Source organism: Podarcis liolepis, assembly GCF_965112155.1.
Source record: "Podarcis liolepis genome assembly, chromosome: 9".
NCBI classification, from domain to species: Eukaryota; Metazoa; Chordata; class Lepidosauria; order Squamata; family Lacertidae; genus Podarcis; species Podarcis liolepis.
In genome coordinates, this window is record NC_139564.1 from 44,931,822 (window position 1) to 44,950,705 (window position 18,884).

General features: G+C 42.1%; 1 protein-coding gene across 2 annotated transcripts in view; it reads left to right on the forward strand.

Moving 5' to 3' along the window:
* The window catches only part of PALLD (palladin, cytoskeletal associated protein), a 210,439-nt gene that overhangs the window by 4,431 nt on the left and 187,124 nt on the right, over positions 1-18,884 (forward strand). For both annotated transcript variants that reach the window (XM_083520209.1, XM_083520213.1), the window contains exon 2: positions 1,402-2,439. In XM_083520209.1, coding sequence (XP_083376335.1) covers positions 1,403-2,439 — 1,037 coding nt within the window. In that variant the 5' untranslated portion in view covers position 1,402. The remainder of the gene's footprint in view (positions 1-1,401; positions 2,440-18,884) is intronic.

Here is an 18,884-nt window from a genome sequence, read left to right on the forward strand (position 1 = left end):
TATTATTGTTGTATTTTATGTGTTTATAGATAGAAACATAGAATTGTAGAGTTGGAAGGGAACCTAAGGGTGATCTAATGATCCCTGCAAATACAGAAATCTCAAGTAAATCATACATGACAGATGGTCATCCAATCTCTGCTTAAAATATATGTTAGAATTGATTTAATACTTGTCAACAGCTTTGAAGCCATTTTGGTAATGAAACAGTATATACATTAATTGATAACAACAACAACAATAATATTTAATTTCTGATCTTTCCTCATACCATTCAAAATTCTACAACCTGCTATTATGCCCCAATGAGCTGTTGTCTTCTAAACTAAAATGACCCAGAATTATAACTGCAACCTGCTAATTGGTTTAACCACTAGATTAATCTGTTGAAAGGTTATAGTGCATGAGGGCCGACTCTACAATTAGGCATAGTGAGGCAGCTGCCTCAGGTGGCAATTGGTAGGATGTGTGGCAGCAGCAGGCCCACTACTGTTCCTCCTGAGTGCCTTGAGACCTTGTGAGCCAGTGTGGTGTAGTGGTTAAGAGCGGTAGACTCGTAATCTGGAGAACCAGGTTCGTGTCTCCGCTCCTCTACATGCAGCTGCTGGGTGACCTTGAGCCAGTCACACTTCTTTGAAGTCTCTCAGCCCCACTCACCTCACAGAGTGTTTGTTGTGGGGGAGGAAGGGAAAGGAGAATGTTAGCCGCTTTGAGACTTCTTAGGGTAGTGATAAAGCGGGATATCAAATCCAAACTCCTCCTCCTTAGCCATTCCCTTCCGTTTGATGACAGAGATTTGTGTACCATGCAGGCTGCTCTGAGCTGCCTAAATTAACCTGCTGCTCCTAGTGCAAAGATGTTGTTCTGTCACCAAAGCTAAACTAGGAATCAACTTCTAGCCCATTCAACTTCTGCATGTTCACCTCAGGCAGCAAAATGCCCCGGGATTGCCCTTCTATCCCAGGAGCCAGTGTGGTGTAGTGGTTAAGAGTGGTAGATTCGTAATCTGGGGAACCGGGTTTGCACCTCCACTCCTCCACATTACAATTGCATAGAACAGGCATAGGCAAACTCAGCCTTCCAGATGTTTTGGGACTACAATTCCCATCATCCCTGACCACTGGTCCTGTTAGCTAGGTATTATGGGAGTTGTAGTCCCAAAACATCTGGAGGCCCAAGTTTGCTTATGCCTGGCACAGAACAGGGACCCTGGCATTGTAGTAGTCAAATACATTGTACCTTTAAATTATAATTTCACCTGGGTCCATAGGGTCCATAAGGGTTTCAGCGATTTTTCAGTTTTCTCTCTGGTTTTGGAGCTAATAATATGTGAATGAAAAGGAGTAGTTAGGTGACAAAAAGTGTGTGGTCCTTACCAAAACAGAATTTATTCTCTTCCAGCATGCAGGACAGAAGCTGTGAGCAAACTGTTCCAATGCCTTTAATGATGGAGGCATATTCTGCAGAGAAGAGCACACATGTGGGAAACCATGAAAACACATCTGAGGATTCCTCATCTTATGAACTCTTCTATGATTCCCTATCAGACATACCAGATGGGGAACTTTCAAATGAGCTATCTGCCTTTCTTAGTGACGAAGAAATAAGCAAAAGCCTGGAACTTGCTCACACATCTATTGTGAATTCTGTAAAGGAGGATGGGAACGCAAACCAGGAGTTCACATATTACTTCAACACTTCTCCAAACTCACTAGATAATGCCTCTTCCATTGAGACCAATGGGGATAGTCAAAACACTTCCAATAGGACTCAGGTGACCAGCCCAAACTCACTACTGATTTCAGCTCAAACTCTCCCAGACCAGAACATGTATTCTCAGGAAGCAAACAACATTCACAATGTTACTGGGAAACCATCCAGCATATCTTCCCTGCTGCCTGCAAGACCCAGCTTCATTCGGAGCCTTAAAAATGCTGAAAGGTGTGGTCCAAGCATGCAAAAGCTGAGCCCCAAATCCAAACCAACTTCTGCAGGTGATGTTCCCTTCAAGAATAAGATGTGTGACAAAGTGGCTACTTTAATTGAAGAACTCTCTTCCATCTTTCGTGAAGCGGCCAAGACAAGAGTCAGGAGCCCTGACGGAAACTCCTCTTCTCCAGATAGTGGGTATCTTTCTCCTAAAAACAAGCAACCAACCATGCCTAATTCCATAAGGAATCCAACCCCTGACAAAACATGCCCAGAGATCACACCTGCAAATGAGGTGCCTGAAGACACTCATACTGGAGAGTCTGTGCTCCAAAGGAAAGAAGACTGCAAGGCCAGTGAGAATGCTTCCCTGTACCAGGTCACAAAAGAGATACACAGTCAACCTTCACCCCCTCGATTTACCCAGAAACTCAGGAGTCAAGAAGTTGCGGAAGGAAGGAAGGTCCTGCTTGAGTGCAGAGTCACTGGAAACCCAACACCTCATGTCAGGTAAGACTGGTATTTCAATCCCAACATCTCCTGGGATTGCCATTCTGTTTCTCATATATGACTAACAACTGCTGTATCTCCACATGATAATCTTTATTTAAAAAGGAAGAAGGGTTTAAAAAAAAAATCTTCAGATTTTGATCTTAATGGGAATGTATTGCTATGGACCAGCAAAATAATCTCATTATCTGTTCCTATATATTTGAATCACATATATACTAGGAGTGTTTAGCAACCACAAGATCTGCATTCTATCTGTCTCAATAGTGTTTGGAAGCACTTACACCCTGCTTCCACAGCCAACTCAGAGGAAAATGATGACCCATGTGAATAACATCTCTGTTTGTTTATTTCAACACCCCTCCCCACAAATCACTGTGATTGGAATGGCCTCGGAAAATAATTCATCCTGAGCAAGGCTTGTTATTCTATATTTCTGTGCTTAATAATTCTGTCTTTAGTAGTGCTTTCCACCAATTTAGCTGATACAGACATCAAAGGTTTGTCGTTTCCTGGATCCTCCATATCCTCCTTTTTAAAAATGCAGCATGGATTACAGGAAGCAGTAATTAAGATTATCATCCATACAATATATTAATTACACAACATCTGGTAGTTGCATCTCATCCCCTTCCTGCAAACAGCCAAAGACTTAAGGGTGCATACTATCAGGCACAGATTTCCAACTTTTCCATAGAGATGCAAAGAACCCGGGCTCTCCTCCAAGGTGCATGACATCTGAAATTAAAAACAATAGGAATGGGGTACCTAATCATGCATTAGCATTTGAACTCGCATAACCTGAAGTCAGTGCAACACTGCCATGCAGGAAGTAGTTTTGGGGTTGTTTTTTAAGGATTTAAGTGTATTGTAAAAGTGCCTCCTAAACTCAGCAAAATGAATTTGATTTGCTGATTTCCAGTGCATAAACACAAGTAAAATGTGTGACCTAACAGCTATGTAGGGAATGCCTTCTTAACCTTAACATATCAGTTTCCTTTGCATATCAAATGTGTTCCTTAAAAGAGTGTGAGGTCAATAGAGTTGTCATTCATTCACATTTTGGCAAGCTTATGTTCTTACAGTTATGGTAATTACTTTCACATGCAGCCAGTGCTTTTCCATTCTCCCTCTCCTCCATGCCCCTTAATTCCATGTGAACCTTACAGTGGTTGTGCTCAGATAAACTGTGGTATGTAGTGATGGGAATGGAGGGCTCCTATGTGTGACACATGCCACACTAGGTATCCATGTCAAATGGAAGGGGACAGGCCACCTTCAAAGAAAGAGTTCCTCGTGAGCTCCTTTCTTCCCTTGGCTGCTTCCAAATATGACAATAAACTGTTGTTTATCATGACAGGGTTGAATCCATCTTCCTTTATGGCTTATGCACTGCTCCTCATCCCTCTTCTCCAAAACCAATTAATCTTAAATAAAGTGATTAAAAAAGAAAGGGGGGACCAATTTTGTTCTTGTTGTTGTTTAGTCATTTAGTGGTGTCCGACCGACTCTTCGTGACCCCATGGACCAGAGCACACCAGGCACTCCTGTCTTCCACTGCCTCCCGCAGTTTGGTCAGACTCATGTTTGTAGCTTTGAGAACACTATCCAGCCATCTCGTCCTCTGTCGTCCCCTTCTCCTTGTGCCCTCCATCTTTCCCAACATCAGGGTCTTTTCCAGGGTGTCTTCTCTTCTCATGAAGTGGCCAAAGTATTGGAGTCTCAGCTTCAGGATCTGTCCTTCCACTAAGGGCTGATTTACTTCAGAATGGAGAGGTTTGATCTTCTTGCAGTCCAAAACCAATTTTAGGCCAAGCTTGTCTCAAGCTAGTTTTTTCTCAACGAGCCATGATTAAGATCAACCTTAGTTTAGAGTTAAGGTGCAATGCTAAACTGTGGTTAATTGAAGTGAAAGCTTCCATTCCACACTTACAGCTGCGCTGGAGAAAGAGATGGGAAAGGGAGCATAAGCCTGAACAGAGGCTTGGTTAGGAACAAAGTAAGCTGCCTTAGACTGAGTCAGACCACTGGATCCACCTAGCTCAATACTGTCTACACTGACTGGCAGCAGCTCTCCAGGTTTTCAGGCAGGCGTCTCTCCCAGCCCTACCTGGAGATACCTGGGGATCACACCTGGGAAAGCAGATGCTCTGACCACTGAGCTATGGCCCTTCCTCATCTCATTGGCTCGTTCCTCTCATGATAATGTCTGACTGTAGCCAATCTGTAGGTGCAAATTTCAGTTCTCAACTTTACGCCAAACACCCCACCACCACCAAACATTCCAATATTAAAATCTAGCAACCCCGTTCCTATGATTAAGGACTATTTCATGCACTCCTCAGGTTCACACATTTATTGGAATAGCACAAGCTTTTGTATGGTGAATGGATAAGGGCACCCTATCCTGTTATTCGGAGACAGAAGAAGATGCTGCTGTTGCTGGACTAAAGACTGTAAGAGTATAAAAGCGTATTGGAGCACACTTTGTCCAGTTTGAGAAACGCTATTATTCTCTCCATCTTCATAAGCAAACATATAAAATCTCATTTAGATGTCCATTTATTTTGTTTGTTTGCTTGCTTGCGTGACTTTAGCTCAGGTGGAACTGGTAGAGAATGATGGCTGAAATCTTGGAGAGATGCTGCCAGTCAGTGTAGACAATATTAACCCAGAAAGGCCAATGGTGTGACTCAGTACAGGGCAGCTTCCTATGTTCTTATGTTAATGTCCACTGTAGCCCCAAATGCTGTTACATCCTCAGCTTATCAAGCCAATTTCTAAATATATAGTTTTCCCAGTTTTAGCCTGGTGTCTTTCCCCTGTAGTCTGTCCTCTCAGAACCCCATCATGTGCTTCAGAAAGCCAAAATCTATTTATACTTCCATCCTAACCATCCTTCTGGGATATATCTGGGCAGATTTTTTCCTTTCACTGGGCAGATAGATGGGAAAACCATCTGCGTCCCCGTATCTTCTGGCCTTGCTCTGAAGTGCCCAGTTGGTGGTGCCCATGATGAATAAGCTTAATGAGCCTGTGCAACTTCTCCAGGTGGGCACCAGGCAAACATCAGAACCCCTTGGGTGCCAGAGCAGGTCAGCAAATAGTCCTCTCATGTTGCGCACAATTATTTCTGTGGAACAGTGGGAGCAAGTTCTCCCTCAGCGCTAAGCAACACTAGCTCTGATTCTGCTTCAGTAACCTGAGAACTGGGCAGCAGGAATGAAGGAGAGAGGAAGTTGAGCTTCCAGCTTTGCTAGAAAGAGGAAAATCACCTCTGATCCTTCAAATACCCAGGTATATGTTTAGGGCTAAGGAAGGAGCACATGTTGCCAAAGGGGAAAATGTTTTTATTTTTGAAAAAGATCTTACAGTGGTGCCTCGCAAGACGAAATTAATCCGTTCCGCGGGCCTCTTCGTCTAGCGTTTTTTTCGTCTTGCGAAGCAACCCTATTAGCGGATTAGCACTATTAGCGGTTTAGCGGCTATTAAAGGTTTAGCGGCTATTAAAGGCTTAGCGGATTAGCGGCTAAAAGGCTATTAGCGGCTTAGCGGCTTAGAAAAAAGGGGGGAGCGGGAAAAAATCGGAACACTTGCAAGACGTTTTCGTCTTGCAAAGCAAGCCCATAGGGAAAATCGTCTTATGAAGCAGCTCAAAAATGGAAAACCCTTTCGTCTAGCGGGTTTTCCGTCTTGCGAGGCATTCGTCTTGCGGGGCACCACTGTATATACAAATAGTGAGCTCCTTTTCGTAGTGTGGGTCCCTATGCAGCCAAATGGCACCATCCACACAGAAAGGCCAGAGTTTTGTTATGTGAGCTGGAAGCTGGAAGCAAAGCAGCAAGCTGGGAAGCCAGAGAGTCAGAGCCATGCCCGATTTCTGCTTGAATCCAAGGCTGCGGCTATGGGTGAACCCTTCCATCATAGGCTCAGGTTGTATATATGTGTAAATAAACCATATATCATAAAGACACCACAGTTTTTGCTGCTCCTCATTCTAAAGGAAACCCAACCCTGGGTAAGTGCCTGAACCCTGTGGAGAAGTTTCACCTCTCAGAGATTGGGGTGGTGTGCAACAGTATTCAAGGTGCATTTGTGAGACAACTATCAAACGTGAACTCACCCTAAGGCAGAACATGCAAAAAGTGAAAGCGCATACTTCTGCACATTGATACTCTACAGTGATACCTCAGGTTAAGTACTTAATTCGTTCCGGAGGTCCGTTCTTAACCTGAAACTGTTCTTAACCTGAAGCACCACTTTAGCTAATGGGGGCTCCTGCTGCTGCCGCGCCTCCGGAGCACGATTTCTGTTCTTATCCTGAAGCAAAGTTCTTAACCTGAGGTAATATTTCTGGGTTAGCGGAGTCTGTAACCTGAAGCGTATGTAACCTGAAGCGTATGTAACCCGAGATACCACTGTATTGTATTTCTTCCAAGACTTGCCCACATGACTGCACTTTTAATGCACATTCAAAACACATTTTCTCCCTTCAAAGAATTCTGGGCAATGTAGTGAACTCCTCAGAGTTACAATTCCGAGCAACCCTTATAACAAGCTGCAGTGCCCAGAATTTGATTTGAATGTGCTTTAAAGGTATAATGTGTATGCAGCCCAAGCATCAAGAAAGCTGTTGTTTGTGTGCAGGCTGTGTTTCTTTCAGAGGGGCTGCTTACAGTGAATATGGTTAATTGCTATTTTTTGTTGGTGAGATATCTGTCACTGAACCTAGGGACACGGAATTCTTTGATTTGTAAAGTATTCATACACAGCCACTGCCTCTTGTTTTATCCCAAGAAGCCTCATTTTATCTTTTTTCAAATCAAATCAGCACAATTCTTACCTCCTTGTTTCACTAAAAACAGTTCACACTGTCAGTTTAAGGCTGCAGTTGTACACGTATATCCCTGAGAATTATCCCTACTAAACACAGAGGGGTTTACTAATTAGTAGACCAGCGTAGGATTGTGCTGTAAGTGTAATTGCTTCAGCTTTTCGTGTAACATTTTAAGGTACAGCACTATCCAGAATGAGAATAAAGCTCTATGGATGTTGGATAGTTGTTAAATTGCTGCACATTAATTTTATCCTGCTGCATTATGTTAAGGTACATAGTCTTCCACTGTCCATAACAAGGACTGTTTATTTTAACTATACAAAGTGATGGGAAGTGGGAAAACCTGGAAGGCTACTAGACAGATTTTGACAGCTGTGCAATTGTCTGTGTTTTGCACTGTTGTTACATTTCTTCAACTGAAGATGTCACTCTATCTCAAGTGAGGCAAAGGAAGGGGAGTACTTTAACGGTTCCTTTTTTAGTGACTAACACCAGGGGGCAGAACATTGCATTTTTACATGTACAATCAGCTACTCACAGAGTTCATGTTGAACAGCAAACTTTGTGCTGTTATTCAGATCACATTTTAGGAAATCCATGTTAGAGACCACCTTAGATTATTGATTTAAAGACTTAGCGGACTGTGGATATAGATATATATTTTGTCTAATTCAGTTTTCATTTATATTTTTAATAATATTATTTTAATGCATTTTATACAGCTTGGCAGTTTTGAAAGTTTTAAATATTCACTTGTTCAAGTGATATCGTACAGAAATGTAGTGGAGGGTTTTTTTTAACACCCTCCCCCCCCCCACAACTTCCAGTAAATTCTGCATTGTTAAGTTTAAAAAATTTCCTTTCTCCACCCACCAGACTGAAGAAAGAACAGCTATAGTTGTTATAATTTATTCAATAGCAACAGATGGTGGTGCTGTAAGACAGGAACTGATTGGGTTGTATCCAGACTAAGTTAGATGTACTTATGTCCCACTGACAGCCATTAAAAAGTTAGCCCTAACTTAACTTGGGCCTCATTGATTTAAATGGAGTGCAACCGAAATAGTTTGGATCCAGCCTACTGTTTCTTCAGATTTTAGAATTGAATTTGAGGATGGAGAATGTACAGTGATTGCAATCTACTGCCACACTCATAAGTCATAGCCTAAATGTCCACATCAATTGACCCATACCAAAGCCATGTTTCAAATTGTTTCAGTTGACCCATACCAAAGCCATGTTTATTAAAAATCCTATGCAGCTCCTTAAAAACTCTTCTGCATGCTCTTGCACACAATAACTTTGGTCAGTTATGCTTGCAGATTCCACATTCATTCTGAAAGATGAAATATTCTATAATTCTACTTTTTGTAACCATCTGGTCAGGGACTAGTCACTGTCCAGATGGAAGATTATCTGGGAGTCCTAATACATCATCTTGAGTTCCATGAAAGAAAAGCAGGATATACATGAAATAAAATAAATGATAGATTTCTATTTTTAAAAAAATTAGCTGAATTTGATTTTAAAGGAGATATTGTCAGAACCAAACTAGATGTGACACTGTTCATGCAGTTAGCAATTGCATGGATATTTCTTCAGAGTAAACAGCAGGCACAGAGGGACCCAATTCTGACTGGGACTGAAACCGGGCGGGATGCTTCCCATCCTTTGCTGCAGTCCCAATCCAGACTGGGGCCTCTGCTTGACATTTGCATTGGAGGAAAGATACCATTGGGGCCAAAGGGAACTTTCCACCTCATGAAAATAGGTGGCGTGAGGCCCTTGACCAAGACGGGGGCCAAAGTGGCATTTGCACAGTGTCAACCACCTCACTGCCTTGCTCCTCCTACTCACCCTCCTGATAAACAGCACGGCCTCCATAATGCATTATCTACAGGTCTACCTGTGCTCGAGAGAGAGAAAGACCACTTTCATACTAATATGCTGAAATGCTGAGCCGCCTAATCCTTTAAGAGTGATAGTCAAATCTGCCCTTTTGTAAACTCAAGTGAGGAAGCAGTTTTATTGCCAATACATTTGTAATCGTTTTGGGAACTCGGCTCTTCTGACATCTAGCTGTGCTGTTTTGCAAAAACTACATTCTGTAACATGTGCTGATGTGCCCCACAGTCATATATGTGGGAGGGAAAATAATTACTCCTTGATCTCTCTCTCCCCCTCCCCCCTCCCCCCTTATGCATAGATTTGGAGCCCTGGGGCTGCTATAAATTTGGTAAAAACAAGCTTTGCAGCAAGTTCTCTATAAATCAAGACCTGCTGTTAAGAGGGAGTGTTTGGGGAGAAAGGTGGTGTCATGAGATTGGCAATGTCTTCTTTCAGAGACTTAATTGGCTATAATATCCCAGTTGCTCTTGTCAACAGAACTTGGAAAACATTGGGAATAATTCAGACATGCATGTACATTTCTTGACATATCTAGTCATTCAGTCACTCACACCTGAATGCAGCAACTCATCTAGGAGTTTATTGACAGCCTATCAGCCCCTGCATGGGGAAGAAGACCCAACACCCACACCCTGAGACAATGACAGAGGCAGGGAGATTGCTCCTGTACAGGTGTGCAATTACTATCTGGGTATCAGTGTCCAGCGATGCCTGGCAATGTCATTGCCCATACTGGGTGGTGCTGCCTATTCAGGAGCTACAGGCTGGCATGTTGCTCTGATAGAACCTCCCATGCCTCTTCTACCACTTTGCTCAGCTCTCTTGGAAGAATGGCAGGCCTCTCTCCCCAGCTGCAGTGATTCTCAACTCTCTAGCCATTTGTGTGCATAGTAGAGCTCCAAAATCTTCCTAATACCTGTGTATCTCATGGCAACTAACATGCAGCCACTAAAATTTATAGCAGCTTCACAAACAACTCAGGATAAGGAGCTGCTGGTGATAGCATAAGTGAAGCTGTACTTTGCATATTGGCTAGTTACCATTTGGTCAATTTTTGTAATCATATTGTCTCAGATTACATTACGACAGAGGAAATAAACCTGTAGCCCCAAGACAGCATGGCCAATGATAGAAGCAGTCCTGCAAAACCTGGTCGTCCACTCCATGGCATTTAAGCACTGACTTGTAGTCATTTGTTTGGGAAATAAGGGTCATTGTTTGATTCCTTGGCTATAGCTGGAATTTTCAGACATTAGAGAGCCTGTCTCCCAATTTGTGTATACAAATTAATGCATGGAATTACCCCATGCATAAATTTCTTGGGCGAGACTTGAGGACTAATATACTTCCCAAACTTTACACGATAAAAAAACCCACTATTGGCTGTATATGTACATACAACCTTTCAAATAAAAAATGCAGCCATGCTTTTAATGCATTTTGCTCACATTACATTTCTTTCACAATACACATTCTTAAAAATTGCATGTTAATAGCAATTGCTTAAAACTTTTTGATTGTTAGAAGCATATATTACAAAAGAGGCCAGATTCTCTACATTGCCTGGATTTCTCTCTCTCTCTCTCTCTCTCTCTCTCACACACACACACACACACACACTCAGTTTCCTTGAAGTTTCACAAGTTCACCACTATCTTGTTGATTTGATAAAAAGGAAATAGATGGCTTATGTTCTAATCTGATGATTATATGCTTATTTAGCAACCTTCACAAACCATTGTTTTTCATTTTTGATAGTATGCTAAGCGGAATAGCCTGCATGTAGAAGCGCTCCTCTCGAAATTGTAGGATTCAGCCAGCCTTGGGAATATGGGAGGAAAAAACCTCTCAGCAAAGAATTGCAGTTGGAATAAATTGTAGTACTGGAACCACAGTCATTGTTTATCGGTGCTCATACATCTACAATGTAGTGCTTACAAACCAACCTAAATTGTTGTGCTTAGTGGGTTTTTGACATCTATCCGTGTTTGCTTTCTGGCAAGATAGCATCTTGGACGGTTTAAAATTCTTGGAGGCAAGTATGACAATTGAATAACCAAATTTAGTTGACACATTTTTGTGGGATGCAGTCCACTGCTTCATAAATATTTATGCGGCAAATACAATTATCACTTTAAACCATTACATGGTAAGCAAAGAATGTTTCAAAATATCTGAACTGTGCAGTGTCTAAAATGTGTGTGTGTGTGTGTGTGTGTGTGTGTGTGTGTGTGTGTGTTTGAAAGGGTTAACAAAATGAAATAGCAGGCACTGAGTGAATATATTAGATTGGGATTTTTTGGAACTCATTTTGTGCTTGAGGTTTTTAGGGCAATTTTAAACTGGCAGCAATGTTGCACCCAAGAACTGATGTATGGTCTGGACCAAAATATATGTGATGTTGGAAGCTGCATTCATGTGTCTTGCTCTGTTCACATATAAAGCAGGATGAGCTGTATTATTTTGACATTTAAAAAGGCACGTGGATCGGGAAAGCAGAGCACTTGCCCCTCCCTGCATGACCTACTGACACCCCATCGCTTCACACTCTTTTCTCCCAACCCAGCACATTTCCACAACCATTAGGATGGAAGAAACAAAAAAGGCATGGGGTTGTATGTAACATTAATCATGCTTAAGAGTATACCCATTGGAATAAATGGACATGACTGCCTTTGATTTCAGTGGGTCCAGTCTGAGTTGGCTATCATCATAGCAGATACCGATCCACAAAAGGGGTCTGTAATTTATAACTAAAAATGCAATGTCCAAAATTGATTTTCATCCTCAATGACTGAATTTCATGCTTTCATGTGTAGGAGAGCCACCTTTAAAAAAAGCCCAAGAAGCCTCGTACTATGGATACAGCCTTTATAGATGCAACATTCTGGTTCAGTTTTATATAACTGACTTTGGCATTACAAGTTTACTGGATGTTACAGTTTATCTTAGGAAAAGGTCCAAAAGGGGATGGGACCTATGTCATCTTAAGAGCTCTGAGCTTTATCAACAAAGTAGCAAATAGGATTCTCCATAAAAGTTTTTCTTAAGCAAACTGCAAGTAAAAGCAAGCTTTCAAAATCTAGCACAGGCCACTTGTGCTGTAGGGTATTTGCCCCTCAGCTCCTATTTTGTCAGCTTCAAAGCAAACGTCAGCTGATGTTCCTTCATGTTTAGCATGCATGTAATAAAAATGATTATTACTTTGCCCTTGCACTGCCTTCATATCAAAGGATCTGCATGCTTACGTATCTCTGTCATATGCTGGAAGCCTTTCCTCATGTTCAGACATCTGAAATGGGAATCCTTGACCATGGGGAATGGAGAAGAAAGGGGATATTATAAAGTGCTGTGTGGAATTGTTAAACACACAAAACAGGCCTGAATGGCAAAAGGAGCCCACCAGCCATGTATGGCAGCTCACTGCGGGCTCACTAAACCTCCCCCACCTACCCACCTGGATTTCAAAATGGCGGGGAGGAGGCAATCAACCATTTGGTAGTCCACAACCATTTGGTAGCTGATAAACTTCATTTGGGGTGATGGGTCACAAATGGCGAAAGCCAATGCACAGGCCAGGTCACTTCACTATAAAGTGACTATGAGTTTTATTATAGGCTACGGTCCATTGTGGGAAATACAGTAAGAGTCAAAGCATACTTCTCCCTTCGGAATAATAACCTAGAGTCTAACCAGCTTTCCACAGAAAACAGTGCACTACCGAGCATTCTTCGAAACAGATCCCTAAGGAGGGAAGTGTACTAAAGAAGAATTCGCTTCAACAAATACCTGCTAAAATAATTAGTCTAAAGGTCATGTAAGTTCCCTTTGTCCAAGCATGCCCAATAATAAGGAAATGGGGCATATTAGAACTACAAAAAACATTTATTTAGTGCTCCTAGACTACTTTAGTGCACAGTGGCCATGTCTATAAAATATAGCTACTGATCTTGGTTATAAAGTTATAGTCGCGTGTTGCTAAGTCTGATGTTTTCACAGGTGGACAGATAAGAATGATTTCATTGTCTGCAATTGGCAGACAGAGTACTATGCAAGCAAGAGCAGAAAGAGATCGCGGTATTCATTATTTTCATTTGTAATAGAAGGCTTCACAATGATTCCTCCACAGACAATATTACTTAACAATTCTAAATTTCCAGTTGTTCACTCCCACCCATCTGGAAAGAAGTGGTGCAGATCTCTAGTTTTTTCCTTGTGGAGCGAGGGGATGTAGGAGTTGGAGAAGGAAAAGGCCCATCCTACTGGGGCACCAGCAGAACGGCCACTCCCCCTTCTGCCTGCACCCACAGCAGAAGAAAGGTGCTGGATTGTGGGGGGAAGACCTGGGGTGTATTCAGACATGGGGAATATTGCATTAGTTTTCCGTATTATAATGCTATAATGCTGTCCCATTTTCTAGTTTTCCTTTCACATGCAGTACTTGTTGTTTTGTGGGACCCGGGTGGCGCTGTGGTCTAAACTACCGAGCCTCTTGGGCTGGCCAATCATAAGGACAGCAGTTCGAATCCGTGTGATGGGGTGACCACCCGTTGCTTTTTTCCCTGCAACAAGGGAGGAGCAAATCTATTTTAGCAATGTTAATATAATGTGCAAGCCAGGTCACTATGTCTGGGGCAGCAAGCCCCAGGGACTTTAGTGAAGTTTTGTGTGTTACACACAGTACCACTGGCAACTTAGCTTGGCAAATTAACTAGAGATAATACAACTTTAAATGGACACTTTATTTATTTATTATGGGAATGGAGTCTCTAGACCATTGCAACATCAAGTACTGTTCCGGTGGTGGTGTTTTTTAAAAATAAAAATAAAAATATCTGCCCTTGTTATCTATTCTAGGACAGTTTACAGTGCTGTTAAAACAAAACAATAAGCAATAAAATAGGCACTGGCTCAACTAAACCAATGAAGAAATAGAACAATTCAATATCTATTAAAACACCAGAGTAAAAACTTTACACCCAGTGTTTAAACTAACCATCCTTCCAAGACTGAAAATGCAAACCATTAAAATTCCCAAGAGAACAAAAAAAAAGTCTTAACCTCAAAAGAATGTTGACACCCAACCCTTTGTTTCTGTAAGATCTGAATCAGATGTGGCTGTGCATGTTCTGATCCAGTGCCTGGATGTGTTGATCAGCTGGGAAAGGGCCAAGAAACTGAAACTCAATCCTGATATGTTGGAAATCCTATGGCTGGGTAGTTCCCAGGTCAGGGAATTGGGTAGTATTGGATGGGGTTGCAGCCCTTCTAAAGGAACGGGTATGCCATCTCAAGGTACTATTGGATCCATCTTTGTCATTAGATGCCCAGGTGACGACAGTGGCTGAGGTGCCTTTTACCAGCTTGGAATTGTCTGCCAGATACGGTAATTCTTGGAGAGGGATAGGGTAATGACTGACTAATGCAATGGTAGCTATAAGGATGTGCTGTTGCCATGTGCTGCCGTTGAGGCTGGGTCAGAAGCTGCAACTGGTTTAACTGGTAGCTAGGCTAGTCACATACCTTGCTGCATGCATATGGTGCCAGTCTTAAAAGAACTGCACTCACTGCAAATGAGCTACTGAGTCAGGTTTTGGTTATGATGTACACAGCCTTAAACAACTTAGGACCAGGTTACTTACTGGACCAACTTCATCCCAGTTTTAGCTAATTCAATCATTAAGTTCTTGTGAGGCCCTGTTGGTGGTTCCAAAATCAAATTTCAGCATACATTGATAGAGTTTAGGCGGTTTGTCCCTACCGAGGTGACACTCAACATGACTTTACAGTGGAAGCTCTCTGCTTCCAGCAATTTAGGTGTCAAAATGTACCACAGAAATTCTCTGTTTGAATCATAAAGAATAGTTACAGCCCTATACATGCTTACCGAGAGCTTTAGTGACATCGGTGGATTTGTTTCCAAGTAACTGTGCTGCGGGGGGGCTTGAATAAAATATTTTGGGACAGGTAAGCACCGCCCCGCATAACTGATCACACATCCCATCTGAATGGCAATGCCCATCAGTTTTGGGGAGTCCAGCATCCTCAAATATTTTATTGGGTGGGGGGCTGAAGGAAACTCAGCCCCTAGAAGTTGGCTCCTATGCTGTGCTGACAATTGTATGATCAGGCCATTAGTTGCTAACCTTGTTTGGGTCCATGGACACCTTTGAATTTTTGCTCTAGGCTGCACCTCTTCTGGTTGCTTCTCTGCCACTTCCTTCAGCTCTGTATTTTTCAAGGCTCAGATCAGCAGCCAATGGGGAAGCTGCGTGCGCCATGTCCCTACTTGGACGGTTCGCCCCGCCCCTTGGCGCACCACCCCAGGTGACTGAGAGGCTTCCTCCACCACTGTCAGTAGCTTGGTTGTGGACCTGAGCCTTGAAAACAACACCGGACCGAAAGAGAAAGTGAGAAAGCATGTCACTCATTCAAACTCCTCCTTCAGCTCTGTGTACTTTTTTTGGAGGGGGGCGTATCCAGCCTTACCAGTCAATGTCAAAGGGGGGAATGAATGGGGTGGCTGCACATCCTGCCTCTGCAAAATAGACTTCATATCTAAAATACTCCGAACAGCTCCATAATTGATATATTATTGGCTGACACTCATATAATAGCCCCCAAGTGAGAGGCTGTTGGAAATGCTGAGTGGTGGCGGTGATTTTTTACAGAGACTGTAATGTCTGTTAGCCACTCACTCCCAGATTAAATAGAATTGCCATGACTGCAGATGCCAGGAATAAATAATAGTGATATAAGAATAGTCAGGGTGGCTTTGGAATGTCGGCTTGGAGCAGTTATCGTGCAGAAGCATTTTCAGACATCTTCCCTAATCAGAAGACCCTAACATAAAAATTGGCCCCAAGACTCAATTGGCTGAAATTAGATCTTCACCCATCTGTCTCTGGAGGAAACTACAATACACTTCCTGTGTATATTGTTCTCCCTATGCTCATGGCAGTTGCTTGCACCCAGATGCTATAAACGGGGTTGAGCAGTATCCTCTGATCCATGTTATTGTTGTTCTGTAGTTGGGTCTGCCCTTCATTCTGTGTGCAAAAGTTTTGAGGTGGACTGAAATATACTCGGTGTAAATTTCAAGCTCTTTATTCAGCTCATAGTAGCAATGAATGAAACTTTCCCCAAAACGTCTAGCTATATATACATTATTTACACAATGGTCCCCACGTGATTGGCTAATTCCAGGCTGCTCCTATAGGCCAATCAGGTTGCAGATTCACCTCCTCCAGAAGCCTGTTTGGCTGATCCTGCAGGCCAATCAGGTTGCTGATTCACTTCATCCAGGAGCCTGATTGGCTGCTCCTGCAGGCCAATCAGGTCACTGATTCACTTCCACCTGGAGCTAGATTGGGTGGCTCCTGCAGACCAATCAGACTGCTGCATTCTGGATCCTATTGTTCTAGGATTCAGCTCAGTACATAATATGGACACATTGCTTTATTTCCAGACAGCATCTATCCCATAACCTCCTGCTCAAATCATGTAACTTCTTTATGCCACAAATGTTCTGGTTTATTTCTGTCCTGCTTTTCTTGTGCTGTAGCCCTTCCAGGTGGCAATAACATGATAGCATTGGGGAAGCACCTCAGAACAAACTAAAGTGGAATAAATCCACCACAACTGCATTATAACTATGTTACGTGTCGTGCAGCATGCTTGTCTGGAAGGGCCCATAGACAGGATACCATGTTTAGAAAAGTTTTCATGAGTATGTAAGTTGCTCCAGCATTTGTGAAACCATTTCCTAAAAATCTCCTTAGCTTTCTCAAAAAATATTTGCTAAGATCAGTAGAATAGAACTCTGTACAATGGAGATCACACACTAACCTCTCATTTTATTTATCTTTGGCTTTTAAAAGGTTTCATTGGAACATTTCCCTTAAGCTCAAAGGCTTACTGTGAGAATATAAACAGCCTTTTTAATTTCTGTGGATATATATTTTCATCCAAAAAAATGAAAAGGCAGCATAGTATTTGAATTACCAAATTGTTTAAACCTGACACAACATGGCTTGTTTTATTCTGTATAAGAAATATAATTTTTAATATGCCATTATTATAAGCTGCTGCATTCTTATGAAAGCTTAGTGAGCTATACTAGCTAAAGAAAGAGAACTACACTTGGCTCCACAAATGTCTTTTCTTTTGTTCTTGCATTTTCCTTCAAGGATAAAATCAGCACAATTTAATCCATACAATAAGACACACCTTGCAACATATTTAAAATTTAAGATGCATTCTAATCCATAAATTATAATGTTGTCTGTGCCTCGTCTTCAAACTTGATCTCATGCTTCCTTAAGCTGAGAGTAGTGAAGGTGGTAGAAGGGAGATACAGTGGTATCTCAGGTTACATACGCTTCAGGTTACAGACTCCGCTAACCCAGAAATAGTGCTTCAGGTTAAGAACTTTGCTTCAGGGTGAGAATAGAAATCGTGCTCTGGTGGCGCGGCAGCAGTAGGAGGCCCCATTAGCTAAAGTGGTGCCTCAAGTTAAGAACAGTTTCAGGTTAAGAACGGACCTCCGGAACGAATTAAGTACTTAACCCGAGGTACCAATGTACTAAAATGCCAAATGTATCCTTTGACACAGGATTCTAGATACTTTTTAAAAGGAAATGGTATTTTCTGCCAGTCCTGTTACTTGGTATGCCTGGGTTGGTGCTGTGAACATAAAAACATAGAAATACTGTGTATTATCAGGCTTTGGTTTTGTATCTGCAGAGAAAACTGTCCCAGATCATTTGGTGGGTTTCAGCAGTGTTACCAGGGATATACAATGACCGCCGCTAGGGAATTGTGATTTAACCTTTCCTTTATTGATTTTTAGTTAAGATCTAATTCCACATAACAAACATTCGAGGAACAGTAAGAAAAATTAAAATATTTTACTGCCCAAATGTCTGATGCCCCTTTTAACTGATTATAGGATCACACACACCCAGACACACCCAAAATGTGTTTTTGCTGCTTCCTACTTGTTTCCCTGAATGCAGGTGGTGCTGTGGTCTAAACCACTGAGCCTCTTGGGCTTGCTGATCAGAAGGTCAATGGTTTGAACCCGCATGACGGGGTGAGCTCCCATTGCTCTGTCCCAGCTAGCAGTTCGAAAGCACACCAGTGTGGTAGATAAATAGGTACTGCTGCAGCGGGAAGGTTAACGGCATTTCCATGCGCTCTGGCACTTGTCATGGTGAACTGTCCACCAGAAGCGGTTTAGTCATGCTGGCCACATGGCCAAACACCAACTCCCTTGGCCCGAAAAGTGACATGAGTGCCTCAGCCTATAGTCACCTTTGACTGAACTTCTCAGGGGTCCCTTATATTACCTTTACCATACTTGTGTCCAGCAGAGGGTGCTGTGAGATCCAAGGCCAAACATTTTCATTACAAAGAGTTTGTGCAATGTATTGATACAGTTATGTTGTACTGTTAATTTACGAGGTGGAAACCCCGAATACAAACTGTATGGTTGTTTCAAGCGTGCCTCGCTCTGGATACTATAAGTGCCAAATCAGCCCCTGACTGAGGTTATTAAGGAACATTCTTCACATTACAACTGTATTATTTTTAAACTGTATTATCATCAAACCTTTTTATTAAACTGTTTTATTATTCATAATAATAACCTTCTTTACTCATTCCAGTTAGACCTTTTATCCATTTGGCTGGATGTTGT